General features: G+C 40.3%; 1 protein-coding gene across 4 annotated transcripts in view; it reads right to left on the bottom strand.

The window, feature by feature from the left end:
* SUN3 (Sad1 and UNC84 domain containing 3) overlaps positions 1–14,371 on the bottom strand; it is a 63,026-nt gene that overhangs the window by 26,124 nt on the left and 22,531 nt on the right. For all 4 annotated transcript variants that reach the window (XM_027765706.1, XM_014593024.1, XM_027765705.1 and 1 more), the window contains exons 3-4: positions 9,814–9,917; positions 1,874–1,914 (exon numbers count right to left, since the gene is read on the bottom strand). In XM_027765706.1, coding sequence (XP_027621507.1) covers positions 1,874–1,914; positions 9,814–9,917 — 145 coding nt within the window. The remainder of the gene's footprint in view (positions 1–1,873; positions 1,915–9,813; positions 9,918–14,371) is intronic.

Below are 14,371 nucleotides of genomic sequence, written 5' to 3' on the forward strand. Positions count from 1 at the left end.
ATTTTATGCTGAACAAGATGGGAATTATATTTGAAGGATTTCCCACACTCATCACATTTATGTGCTTTCTTACCAGCCCTGGTTTTCTGCTGTGGATTGCACTGTGCGTTTCCATTCATGTTCCCCCAAGCACTTGCCTTGGCCACTGCTTTTCTGTTCTGCAGGGATGGTCTGATGTAGAGCATGCTCAGGGCTCAGAAGCAAGCTTTTCTCAGATGTCTCATCAACTTGTTCTGTCTTTATACCTTCTATGTTCCTGGCTTTGCCCACCTTTTCCCTGATGCCACTTTGGTCCTCCTTCATTCTTTTTCCCTCAGGCTTTTCGAGCTGATGCTTTACGTTGCTATCCCAAGCACAGGTTTCACCAGTCTTAGATTCCTGCATATGACCCTTGTGAAGACCTTCCACTTTTGGCCACTTAGACTCTGCATTTCCAGTATTTTCATACTTTTCAGTTGATTCTTCATCCTCAGTGCCTGTCTTCAAATGTGACATGGCAGTGGCTGCGCCGCGGGAGGCTGGCAGCCGGCGGGACAAAAGCGCGGGCGGCCCAGCCGGCAAATAATTCATGTTTAAAAGTGGCAAAATGTGAACATTTCAAAGAAATAGACACTGTTAAATTTTGTTTTTTACAGTCTTTATCCCATGCAAAAATATCGGTAACAATAGAGACTGTATTTATAATTTTGCATCTCACTACACTTCCCAAATTATTAAATATATTTTAGAATTACTTTAGTGGTATTATAATTCTCTACTATATGGATACACTGTAATGTATTTAACCATTCACCTATTTTTCTCATCTAGGTTGTTTTTCAATTTTTATCATCACAAATAATATTAAAAGCATATTCTAGTGTATATTTCCTTAAGGACTAAGCCATGGTAGATAAAACAGCAAGTAGTTTCCTAAAGCAATAAAAATGCTATTATTTTAAAAGTAAATACTTACTATAAAAAAAGTATAAAAAAGAGAAGTTGGGCTGAACTTATAGCCTAGTAGTTAAGGTAGCTAGATCCCACATGGATGACTGTGGTTCCAATCCCAGCCCTGGCAGCTTGTAAACTATGGTGGTTGCATATGTGTGTGTATATTCCCCAAATCCCAACAGGATGGAGAGATGGAGGAGAATTTCAGCATGCTCATGCCCCACGGCGGAGGGGTGATTTCTCCTTCCATCTCTCTATCTCTCTCTGGAGAGTACACAGGCTCTCTGGCTATTGAAAAATAAAAGAAAGGGGCCAGCATATGGCATGGTGCTTAGGGTGCTGAACTCCCACATGGCTGACCACAGTTCGAGTCCTAGACCTGGCAGCTTGCTTTCTCACTTTCCTCCTCCTTCTCTCTCTCTCTCACATGTGTGCCCACTAGCAAATTAAAAGTCATAATAAAAATAATGAATAAAATTGGATACATCATTCTTTAAAAAAATAAAAGAAAGAAATGTTATCCACAATTTCACTCCCAGAAATAGTCATAATTAATGATTTGTGACTTCACTCCCAGCAGTGCTCTATGCACATAAGCAGATGGACGGGAAGGAGGAAGGGTTAAAGGTCAGGAGTGGATCAAGCCATCTGTGCCATTTTAATATTAAAATGGTATGTTTAGTATGCTTACTTTTACTTAATTGGAAGAAGAAACAAGCCACGAGAACCTGCCCTCCTCACTCATGCATATATTGCTACATCGTTTTTAAACAGGTCTGCCTTCGTATGGTAGACAAGAAGAAAAGGCCACCAAAAAGCGCTCTTGACTCGCATGAAGAAGAAAGGCAGGAAATGGTTTCAGGAGTTTTATAATCTTCAAAAACATTTCAGTGTTGGGAGCCACACCAGAAGGTAGCACAGATCAGAAAAACTCACTCACTTTAAAAGTTCCAGCTGCTCTTTAGGCATTCGAAGCCTGGCCTGGAAAAGAAAAGGAGCGAGAAATCATCCTGAATCCTGCATATTCATATAACATTATTTTTCTTTCTTGGAAAGTAGAAATGTGGTTGAGCCTTTATATGCACTCGGTGGCTCCCGAGGTCCTCTAAGGTGCCTGCCTCTGTCTCAGCCTTACCTGTACGGTGATCATATTTGCAGGAGGAGAGGCGACACTCACATCTATTTAATAGTGACTGACACCCAGCAGGAGCTCTAGGAGGTCAGCTATTGCCTATTTCTCAAAACCGTGAAAGTGCTAAAGACTGAGATGGACGAGGAATGGTGAGAAGGAGGCAGAGAGGGAAGAGGGAGAAGAGGGAGAGAACAGGAGATGGCTGAGCTGGAGAAGCCCAGAAAGTAGATGGTGCCTTCCGAGGGCCCTGCTGAGCCCCTTAGGCTTGTCTAATGAGTAAGGAGGGGCCTCCCCCATTGGGGGGGGTGCTTTTTCACTTTCCCTCTCTCTCTCTTTGGCAAGTGCATAGTCATTTTTCTTTTCGTGGGAGGAGATGGGAAGTCCTATCTAACTTTTGAAAAGCAGTATCCTGGCTGGTCCTATAGCCTAGTTAGTAAGGGAGCCAGATCTTGCATGGTTGATTATGGTTCATCTCCAGCCTTGGAGGCCTGACTAACATACCAGGTATGTGTGTGTGTCTGTGTGTGCGTTTGCCAAAAAAAGTCCAACAGCAAGGGACAGAGAGAAAGCAGACCCAAATAGAGGAAGCTCTTCACCCGATCCCTTTGCCTAATGGGTTGAGGGAAGAGGGTCCTGTGTGAGTGTGATTTTAGATACATCCTTTACAATCTTACGTCTCAGGTCCCTTGACACATAGCGACACAATAGGTCTAGGTATATAGAAGTCAACATATAACACGCTGAGGTTTTGGAGGAGTTCTTTTTACACCCACAACAGCAAAAGAGGAGAGAAACTCATCTCTGCAAATCTGAATCCAAAATTCCCACTGTGGATACCACACTGCCACAATAGAAGAGGGAAAATGGCACATAGCTAATTCAGATCAAAGGGAAGCACAAGTGTACACAGCTACAAAAGTCTCCTCCAAAAAAGTAGCAAGAAGTGACTACAGCACAAAATAACTAAAAATCACAGCAGAGCCTCAAGAAATATGCGAAGACCAGGAAATGCTCCCTTCCCCTCCCCTCCACCCAAGGGAACAAAAGAACTCAGCTTCAACTATGAAAAACAAAACAAAACAAAACAAACAAACAAACAAAAACAACAGAGCAAGTTATCAAAATGTCAGAAAAGAATTCAGACTATTTATTATAACTGAACTCAATCAGATGCAAGAGAAACAGACAACCAACTCCAAGACATGAAAAAAATAATTTCATGACTTGAAAGAAGAACTCCATAAAGAGATACACACTAAAAACAAACTAACAAAAAACCAAGCAAGCAAACAAACAAAAAACAGAACTTCTAGAGATGAATACTGTAACGTAATAAATCAAAACCTCCCTTGAAATTATTGATAGCAGATTAGACCATGCATAAGACAGGATCTCTGCTCTAGAAGACATAGCCTGTGACTTAGACAAAGCCACCAGAAACAATTAATAATAATAATAATAATAATAATAATAATGACAATGTATGGAAATTACTAGATATCATCAAATGCCCAAATATCCAAATAATTGGTATTCCAGAAGGCAAAGAATCTGATAAGGTCATAGAAAATCTATTCCATAAAATACTTGCAGAAAACTTTCCAAACCTAGAGAACATTCAGACATGTAGACACAAGAAATACAACAGATGTCAAATAGAATCAACATAAGATCTCCCTAGCACATCATAGCCAGATTGGTAAAAATCAAAGACCAATACTAGATTCTAAAAATAGCAAGAAAGAAATGTCAAATTTCTTACCAAGGTTATCCTAGTAGGTTCACATCAGACCTCTAGACTAAAACAATGTAAGCATGGAAGGGATGGGTAGACATTTTCAAAACACTAAAATAAAAACAATTTCAGCCAGGAATACTATTCCTGGCAAGATCATCCTTCAAATGGGAAGAAAACATAATATCATTCTCATATAAACAAAACCTGAAAGAATTTACCAACACTATAACAGCTCTTCAAGAAGTACTAAAAGGAGCACTATATCAGGAAAACTAAAGACAGACAAACAGAAATAGGAGAACACAAAATAACCAAGGAAATGGCTTACAAAATGACAGAGATACACCACAAGTGTTTAATGTTGAACGTTAATCGATTGAATTCTCCACCTAGAAGATAGACTGGCTGATAAGATAAAAAAATACAGGAGCCTGCTATATGCTGCTTGCAAGAAACACACCTCACTGATAAAGAAATACATAGGCTGAAAGTGAAGGGCTGAAAAAAGATATTCTATGCAGATTGAAATAAAAAAAAAGGCTGGAGTTGCAATACTGGTATCAGACAAAATAGACTTTAAGACAAAAATTGTAAGAAGAGACAAAGAAGGACACCAGATAGTACTAAGAGCTAATTCACCAAGAAGCTGTACCACTTATAAACATCTGTGCACCCACACTGAAGTACTCAAATACATACAAGAAAGACTGCCAAGTCTAAAGGGAGTGATAGACTGCAACACACGAATCCTTGGGGATCTCAGCACCCCACTGACGACTCTGTACGTATCATCTAGACAGCAAAGAGACACAGGACCTAAATGATACCATGAAGTGAATGAATTTGATGGACATCTATAGAACGTTTCGCCCAACAACCACAAAATACACACTTTTTCACCCCCACATGAAACATTTCCAAAGATAAAACATATAATAGGGCACAGAACAAGCCTTCATAAATTCAAAGGCAAAGAAACTATATCCAGCATCTTCCTTGCCCACAATAGAATTAAACTTGAACTAAACTACAAAAGAACCCCCTAAATACACGAACACACAAAAACTAAACAACCCACTCCTGAATGACTTCACAACTACTAGAGAAATTACAACTGGAGACCAGCAGATGGCATAATGGTTACATTGTTGGACTTCCATGTAGTTAACCACAGTTTGAATCCTGGACCCAGTGGCTTAAAATTTACACTGGACATGTGTGTGTGCATGCCCAAAATCTTGAGAGGAGAAAGGAGGAGAAGGTATTGTGGTGTAGCCATTCCCCGATGGGTAATTTCTCGCTTTCTGTCTCTCTGGCGAGCACATGCACGCTACAGCAAAAATCTCTCTCTCATGGGACCAGCAGTTAGCATAATGGCTATGTCACTGGACTCCCATGTAGTTGACTGCAGTTGGAGTCCCAGACCCAGTGGCTTAAACTCAAGCCGGGCGCATGTGCGTGCGTGCCCAAGATCCTGAGAGGAGAATGGAGGAGAAGGGATTGTGGCGTGGCCATCCCCCCTGAGGGGTGATTTCTCGCTTTCTATCTCTCTGTCTCTCTGTCTGTCTGGCGAGTGCACGCACCCTCACCCCCCCTAAGAAAAAAAAAAAAAAAAAAAAAAAAAAAAAAACACAAAAAACCTCTCAAAAAAAAAAGCTCTCTCTTAAAAATGAAATTAAGACTAAAATCAAAAGATTCACTGAAACCAAAGATAATGAGCACAAGAATTTTCATAACCGGTGCAACACATCAAAAGCAGTCATAACAGGAAAGTTCATAGCAATTAGTGCTCACAAGAAAAAAATGGAAAGGTGGCAAATAGACAACCTGACAACACACCTCATGGAACTGGAACAATCACAACAAAAAACTCCCAAAAATACCAGGAGAAAAGAAATTAAAATGTGAGCAGAAATAAATGAAATAGAGAATGAAAGAAGTATACAGAAAATAAATAAAACCGAAAGCTTTTTCTTTGAGGAGATTAACAAAATCGACACATTAGCTAGACTAAACCAGAGGAACAGAGAAAGGAACCAGATAAATTAAATCAGCAATGAAAAAGACAATATTACAACAGAGATAACAGAAATATAAAAGATTGGCTGTTATTCCTGGAGCCTGTGGTGCTATGCACCAGTGCAGAGGGGCAGCAAGTGAGAGCAACTGAGGCAGGAGACCACTCCAGGCTTCTTCCTTCCTCCCAACCCATCCCAAGTACATCTGTTTTCTGCCATTATCCCTAAAACCTGTGCTTCTGTGGACCATGGAGTGGCAGCCAGTGAGCACAATTGAGGCAGGAATATGGCCTCAGACCTCTAGTTGCCTCCTGCCCACCCAAGAGCATTTCGAGATTTTATAGTTTTCTGAATCGCATGGGGCAAGGCCGTCTACCAAGAACACATCTGAGAATTAGAGCTCTTTTCCCCCCTGACGCTATAGATTTGACACCAGAGAAGCACGAAGTAGTGTATAATCCATCAGATGACTAGAAACCAGCATGGAGGCACAAAAAAGTATGGGAAAATAAGGAAATAGCTCTTCCTCAGTGGAAGAGAGCAACTCTTCTTCAACCATGGATGACAAAGGAATTTGCATGAATACCAGCAATAAAGTTCAGAATATTCAGAGAGGAGGAAATCTTCCAGGATTTGAAAGAGAAGATAGACATCATTAAAAAAATCCGTCAGCACACCTAGAGATGAAGATAGTGATACAGGAGATCAAGACCTCCCTCAAAAGTATCCAGCATCTTCTCCAACCATGATGGAATTAAACTTGATATTAATTTCAGAAAAAACTCAAAAATATACAAATATATGGAAACTTGGGACCAGCAGTTAGTGTAATGACTATGTCGCTGGACTCCCATGTAGTCGATCACGGTTCGAGTCCCAGACCCGTGACTTAAACTCACACCAGGTGCGTGTGCGTGCATACCCAAGATCCCGAGAGGAGAACAGAGGAGAAGGGATTGCGGCGTGGCCATTCCCCCTGGGGGTGATTTCTTGCTTCCTGTCTCTCTGTCTCTCTCTGACTTTTTGGTGATTGCACGCGCCCTATGGCAAAAGCCTGTTCAAAAAAGAAACAAAAATAAAAAACAAAAAAACCCCCAAACATATGAAAACTAAACAAACAACCCACTCATGAATGACTTCACAACTACTGAAGAAATCAATAATGAAATCATCCCCACAACAGATAAGGACGTGACAAAAAAGAAAACCTACAGACCAATATCTCTGATGAATTTAAATGCAAAAATTCTCAACGACATACTAGCAAATTGTATCCAACAACATATAAAAAAGATTATACATCACAACCAGGTGGGCTCTATTCCAGGGATGCAAGGATCATTCAACATATGCAAAACCATAAATGTATTATAACATATTAACAGAAAGAAAGATTTAAAAAATGATAAAAAGTGATCATATCAATTGATGTAGAAATAGTATTTGATAAAATACTTTTTAGAGCCAAAACTCTCAAAAAAAAAAAAAAACATAGCTAACATAATACTGAATGGGGAAAAACTGAAAACTTTCCCACTAAAAATTGGTACAAGACAAGCCTGCCCACTTTCTCCACCTCTTTTCAGTGTAGTGCTGGAGGTGATCAAATAAAGAAAGAAGAGGTGAATTTATCTCTATTTGCACATGTCATGATTGTATTCATTGAAGACCCAAACGTATCCATGAAAAAATTCTGGTAATAAATCAATAGAGTAAAGTAGCAGGATACAAGACCTGCAGATGGTAAAATGGTTACATCGCTGGACTCCCACCAAGTCCTGAAACTGATGGCTTAAAACTCATGCCGAGCACATGTGCATGCATGCTCCAGATCCTAAGAGGAGAATGAGGAAGGAGGAATTGTGGTTTGGTCATCCTCCATGAGGAGGTGATTTCTCATTTTCTGTCACTCTATCTCTCCAGCAAGCACACACACCCTATAGGAAAACAAACAAACAAACAAATAAAAACAAAAAACCCCACACACCATCAGAATGGCAAAAATTTAAAAAGATAAGTGCTGGTGTGGAAGTGGTGAAAGGGGAACTCTCCTACACTTCTGGGATCAATGTAAATTGGTCTATCCACTGTGAAGAACATATGGAGGTCCCTCAAAGATCTAGAAATAGAACTACCATATGATCCAGCAATTCCACTTTTGGGTATCTACCCAAAGGATAGGAGAATGCTTAGTCAGAAAAGTGCTTGCACATCTATGTTTATTGTAGTATTATTCACAATAGCTAAGACGTGGAACCAACCCAAATGTCCACGAACAGATGAATGGACTGAAAAATTGTGGCATATATACTTTACGGAACACTACTCAGCCATAAAAAAACAACACCCTGGCATTTGATAGAAAGTGCACAAATATGAAAGATTTACTGTTGAGTGAAGTGAGACAGGCTATGAAAAAGAGACATTGTATGTCTCCACTTAGTATTTACTGACACTCTGCACTCTATGGCAGAAACTGAAAGATTAGAGGATAAAGAAGCATGGAAAATGGTTACGGATACTGGAGACAGTGTGGGAAGTGGGTGGGAGAAGGTTGAGAGTATGAGAAGGGAACCAGCAGTTAGCGTAATGACTATGTCGCTGGACTCCCATGTAGTCGACTGCGGTTCGTGTCCCGGACCTGGTGGCTTAAAACTCACGCCGGGAGCGTGTGCGTGCGTGCCCAAGATCCCGAGAGGAGAATGGAGGAGAAGGGATTGCGGCGTGACCATCCCCCCTGGGGGGTGATTTCTCGCTTTCTGTCTCTATGTCTCTCTCTGGCGAGCACACGTGACCTATAGCGAAAACCTCTCCAAAAAAATAAAATAAAATAAAATAAAAGCTCACGCAGAATTAAGTTATCTCAGTCTCAAGTGGTTTCTGATGGAGCACTTGTCTGTGTGAAAATGAAGGAATCACTGGCCCAAACAAAGTGGTCATAACTAAACCTCAGCTTCATGCATATTATCCTTGGAAGCATGGCCTTGGACTTTTTAAAAGGAAAGCACAGCTGGATCAGTCTAAAATTGGGAGGTGGAAGGGAAAGACACTTTATGAAAATGGGATCGAAGGCATTCTCAGATCATTCCCTCCTTAATCATGTAGGTATTACTGAGTCTCCACGCACCTGGCAACTGTTTTAGGCTCAGGACAAGCTTCCACCTTATTACATTTTTTTGCAGGAGAGGTAGAAAGCAGAAAAAGAGTGGGTAAAGAGATTGGTGAACAACTAAGAAAAAACAGAGGTAACACTAGGAGGTACCTCTGTCTGGACATACTCATAGGAAGTCTGACTGGTTCCAGAAGCTTTTCCCAGAGAGAAAGAACTGGGATGGAATGTCAGAAAGGAAGCATGCCCACTAAGGTATGGGGCAGAATATTGTGGGCAGAGGGGCCATCCGATATTTAGGACCTGTTAGAACCTGTCAGAGAAATGTATGAGTGTATTAGTCAGAGGTCTCCAGAGAAGCAAGATGAATTGCGTGTATGTACACACGAGACAGTGATAGTTTGGACTCACAACGATTCCACCCTCCTTTCTCTAATCTGCCCAGTCCAAGCATACACTAGATAAAGCTCAGTCTGTAATTCTGGGGCAGTGGGGGTGGCAGACCTGGGGGTGAGTGAACCAGAAAGAGGATATTCAATGACTGACTTCAATCTACCTTTTCAGTTCGAGCTAGCTTTAGGACAAAGTTAACAATGAAGGTTTATTTGCCATTTTCCCTGTTTGAGCTTTTCTTAGGCAGCATATAAAGGTCAGAGAGAAATTTTTAGAGCCTCTTAGCCATAAAACCACTTACTCCATTTCCAATATTATTTCCATCAGATATTCTCACACAAAACAAAGATAACATATTTCAAACTGGATTCACCTTGAAGCATATTATATTTTAAGTGAGTAACATACTGTTAAACTAAAAATTAAAAACACTCTATTAAATTAATTTATTTTTCTTTTAATAATACAAAATGACTTAACAGTACTTTACCTGGTAATTATAAAGTCTTGAGCCATATTCTGCAATCACAGTATGTAATTGTCTGGATTTCTGTGGATGCTCTGTTTTGTTAAGCCATTGATGATTTCGAAGTCCTATTAATGAAAAGACCATGTCTTATAAAAGATTTTATCTGGAAACATTTATAGAATAATTTACATATATTAATAGGAATTTCTCGAAGCACAGAGAAAGTCATGTTTTTTCCTCCAAGTCAGAAAAGTCATGTATTTTTCTATGTAAAAATGCATCACGACTTTTGAAACAACACAATATATACTCTTACAATGGTCCAGGAGGTGGTATGTTGGTGAAGGTAGCTGCATCCCACACGGCCAACTCTGCATTTTGAGTCCCAGACCCAATGGCCTGAGAAACATACCAAGTGCATATAAATGCATGCCCAAAATCTCGAGAGGAGAACGGAGGAGAAGGGGTTGTTACATGGCTATCCCCTTGCAGGATTCTCTCTCTCTATCTCTCTCATGTGTGCGTGTTTGTGTCTCTGGTGAGCACACACACCCTATAGTAAATTAAAAAATAAATAAATAAAGGGATATCAGGTTCTTGGATAACATCATGGAAAATGATGGAGGACGTTACTCAAAGAATCAGTCCACCATGAATACAAGTTGGTGCACAATGACAGAATCAACTGTTTTGGAACTCAAATCTAATCTAAAACCTACAACAACTATATAGATGACTGAAGAAAATGGTGGCTGGTTTTTGTCATTTTTATTTACCCACCTTGCCCCAGCATAGTAAACACGGCTGGAGGGACAGCAGCTCATATTCACGGCAACTAGTACAGAGCTAGTGCTTAAAATACTGTGGTCATGAGTTTTTGCTGCGTTTCCTGGAGGTGCTGGTGTAGAGGCTGACTTTTGTTTTATCCCATCCATTTGGGTTGGAGTGGTTTTCTGGTGACAATATCTGTGGGAAGAGTTCTAAGACATACATTGCCCATGCAAACATGGGGCAAGAGATAGTGAGTAAGGAAAGAGGCAGACCTAAAGTCAGGAAGAAAAAGGCAGTCTCTAGGGAATAAGAGTTCCGAGGATCGTGTATACTAGGAAAGAGGGAGTGCAGTGTGCATGTCCAGGTCTAGATGGGTACTCAGAAAGGCCCTGAACAGGATCCAAGGCTTCCAGCCCTGTTGGATCTGTGGGTTCTGTGCGAGCAGGAGATAAAGGCCAAGTCAGAGCCATAGGCAGCCTGGCTTGGGCTTGTAGGAGTGTCGGCTCAGAGCCAAACTGTAGAGACTGAGAGTAATCTACTTATCTCTCTGTCTCTCTCTCTCTGAATTCAGGAATTCGAAGGAGAATCTGTCAAGTCACTGGCTGATCGCTGAAATAATGATATAGTGAATACACATGACAAAGAATACAGTCTACAAAAAAAGTTTGAAAAAGTCACTAAACAAATGACTGTAGCCTTCAATAAGCAACAGAAACTAACCACGGAGAAGGGAGAAGTATGATTTTTGGAATTATCAAATTATAATTCATATTCAAATACCTATGTTACTACACATTACAACACATTTAAAAAAAAAAAAGGAGAGTGTGGCCCATTGAAAATGAAAAACAAAAAAATAGTAACAGGCACCACCCCTGAGGAAACTCAGACATTAGATTTATAAGATAAAAACTTTAAATCAATTGTTTTAGATTGATTTAAAAACTAAAGGAAACTGGGAAAATTATGCATGAATAAATGAGAATATCAATTAAAGTGGGTCAGCAGTTATGGTGATTAAGTTATAGCCAACTCTGCAGTTCAAGTCCCAGACCCAGGGGCTTAAAAAACACACTGGGCATGTGAGCATGTGTGCCTGTCCAAAATCCCAAGAGGAGAATGAAGGAAAAAGGATTGCAGCATGACCATCCCTTTGGGGAGTGATTTCTCATTTTCCCTTTCTCTGTTTCTCTCTAGTGGCAAAAATCTCCCTATGGCAAAAATCTAGGAGGAAAAAGAAGGTAAATTTTGAAAGAAGCCAAACATAAATTCTGGAGGTAAAAGTAAAACAACTAAAATGAAAAGTTTACTAAATGGGTTTAACAGCAGACATGAGCATCTACAAGGAAGAGTCAGTGAACTTGATGACTGCAGAAATTACTGTGTTTTGGACTGGTCCCGTGACTGAGCACTGTGCACTGGTCCTGGATTCTGCATGGTTGACATGGTTTGAGTCCTGGCCTGGGGGCTTGAGGGACACATTAGAGTGTGTATCTGTTTTCCACATCCTGATGAGATGGAGAAATAGAACAAAAAGGATTGCAGTGTAACCACATTGCATTAGGAATAATTTTTCTTTCTCTCTCTCTCTTTATTCTTTCTGGTGAGTGTACATGTCCACTGGCAAAAAGGAAAGGAAAGAGGAAAGGAAAGGAAAGGAAAGGAAAGGAAAGGAAAGGAAAGGAAAGGAAAGGAAAGGAAAGGAAAGGAAAGGAAAGGAAAGGAAATATTGAGTCTGTGGAATGGAAAGAAAAAAAAAATTGAACGGAGTCTAAAAGACCTGTAGGTACCACCATCAGGTGGACCAGTGCATGCACTGGAGCAGTTTCAAGACAGAGAGAAAAAGGGACAGTAAGAATATTTGTAGAAACAATGGGTGGAAACTTCTGAAATACCATGAAAAGCATGACTCTATATATCCAAGAAGATCACTGCTAATCTAAGAAAATATCTGAGTCTGGGTAATCTAAGACTAGAGGTTTGTTCAGCTCATGGTTTGGAGGTCCAAGGTCCAGCGGCTACATCTGTGGGAGTCTGTAGAGTCCCAGGGCATCACCTCAGGAGATTGTGAGTATAGTGGAGCAAGGTGGATGTGTTAATCTGTATCTCTGTTTTGGTTTCATTCTCTTTCCTTATAAACCTACCAGGAAACAACTGTGGGGGCCCCACCCTAATCACTTCCAAAGGCCCCACCTTTCAACCAGAGAAGGTATTCAGTTTCCTTTTAATATTTTCACAATGCAACCAAGTTTTAGGGGAACACCCAAACAATAGCATTCTTTCCTTGGTCCCTAAAATTCATGTACTTCTAACATAGAAAGCGATCCCAGGAGCTCCAAAAGTCTCTATTCATTCTTTCCAACTGGAAAGTTCAAAGTCTCACTTTAGACTCAAGGTGAACTCCTCCCAGCTGGGAGGGACCCTATGAAATGAAAACAAACTACATACTCCTAAATTGAATGGTGGAACAGGCTCAGAGAAGGAATTTCTACTCCACATCAGGTAACAGAAGTTGATGAGACAGGCCAGCAGCGGCAAGGTGGAAAAGGCTATTTAAAAGTCACAATCCCAAGGTCAACAGAGATAAAGACAAGAACAGCAAACTAAGCAATGTGTAGTTCTTACTAGAAACCAGGGGATTCAGATTCTAGTCCAGAGCACCACTGAGTAGGAAGGGCACTCCCAGTACATTAATTAACAGCTATGCGTTGGTGCCGAGTTAGGCGAGGCCAGAAGTCCAGAGATGTATTTGTGATCATAAAGAAATTACACCCAGGCCTGCCCCGTGGCCTGGTGATTAAGAGAGTTGAATCCTATGAGGCCAACTATGTGGTTTAATTCCCATCATAATCTCTTGGAAAACATACCAGGCACATCTGTGTGCTTGTCCAAAATCCTGCCAGCATGGAGAGAGAGTGACAGCATTCTATTGGAAGGTGCTTTTCACTCCACCTCTCTATGTATTCTCTCTGAATACACTCATCATCTGGCAATTAAAAAAAAAAAACGAAGAAATTGCACACAGAATACTGTCATATTGCAAAATACTATTTCAAAGCAACAGCTGGTTCAACAGGAATTCTTTGTCCCAAGTTATTAATACATTAAAGGGTAACTTCCAGTGTACTAAGGATTGTGAGTTGTGACACTGATCCATCAGAAACTACAAACTGCCTCTTCAGCAGTAATTTATTTAGGAACTATGTGCTGGGCAAGTATCTCTGGCTGTGAAAATCTCCAAAGCTAAGTCACCCAAATTTGGAAAAGGCAAAATGTATTAAGTGTTTGGAATAAATATGTTGAGGATACCTAACTTTAAAGCAATTTCTGTGACTTTAAACCATGATTCTAAGAAAAAAAAAAAAACACCCACAAACTTCTTATAAAGAAGCCAATATTACTTTTTTTAATTTCAATTTATTTATTTGCATTCATTCACTGTACATCATTACAGCATACAAAATGAGATTTTTCATCCAGAGTACACTGTATATTGTCTCAATCAAGCACATCAACAAACATGCTATTGTCAGCAAATAATCTTCCATTTCTTGTTTTCTGTATGTTTTGCTTCCCCCCCCCATCCTTGATTCCCTATCTCTTACCCTCTTCCATCTCCCATTCTCCTCCCACACGGTCTCTGGTATCTATGTTTGCTTTCTATACTGTTTCCCCCGCACATTTTATTGAATCACCAAAGACCCTAATCAATCCAAATACCCTCATAGCAAACACAGGTGACACACACATTTCCATGAACACAAGTCTAACTTTATGCATCCTATAAAGTAGCACCTAGCTGGGGCTA

This window comes from Tupaia chinensis, unplaced genomic scaffold (genome assembly GCF_000334495.1).
Source record: "Tupaia chinensis unplaced genomic scaffold, TupChi_1.0 Scaffold139484_1, whole genome shotgun sequence".
Lineage (NCBI taxonomy): Eukaryota > Metazoa > Chordata > Mammalia > Scandentia > Tupaiidae > Tupaia > Tupaia belangeri.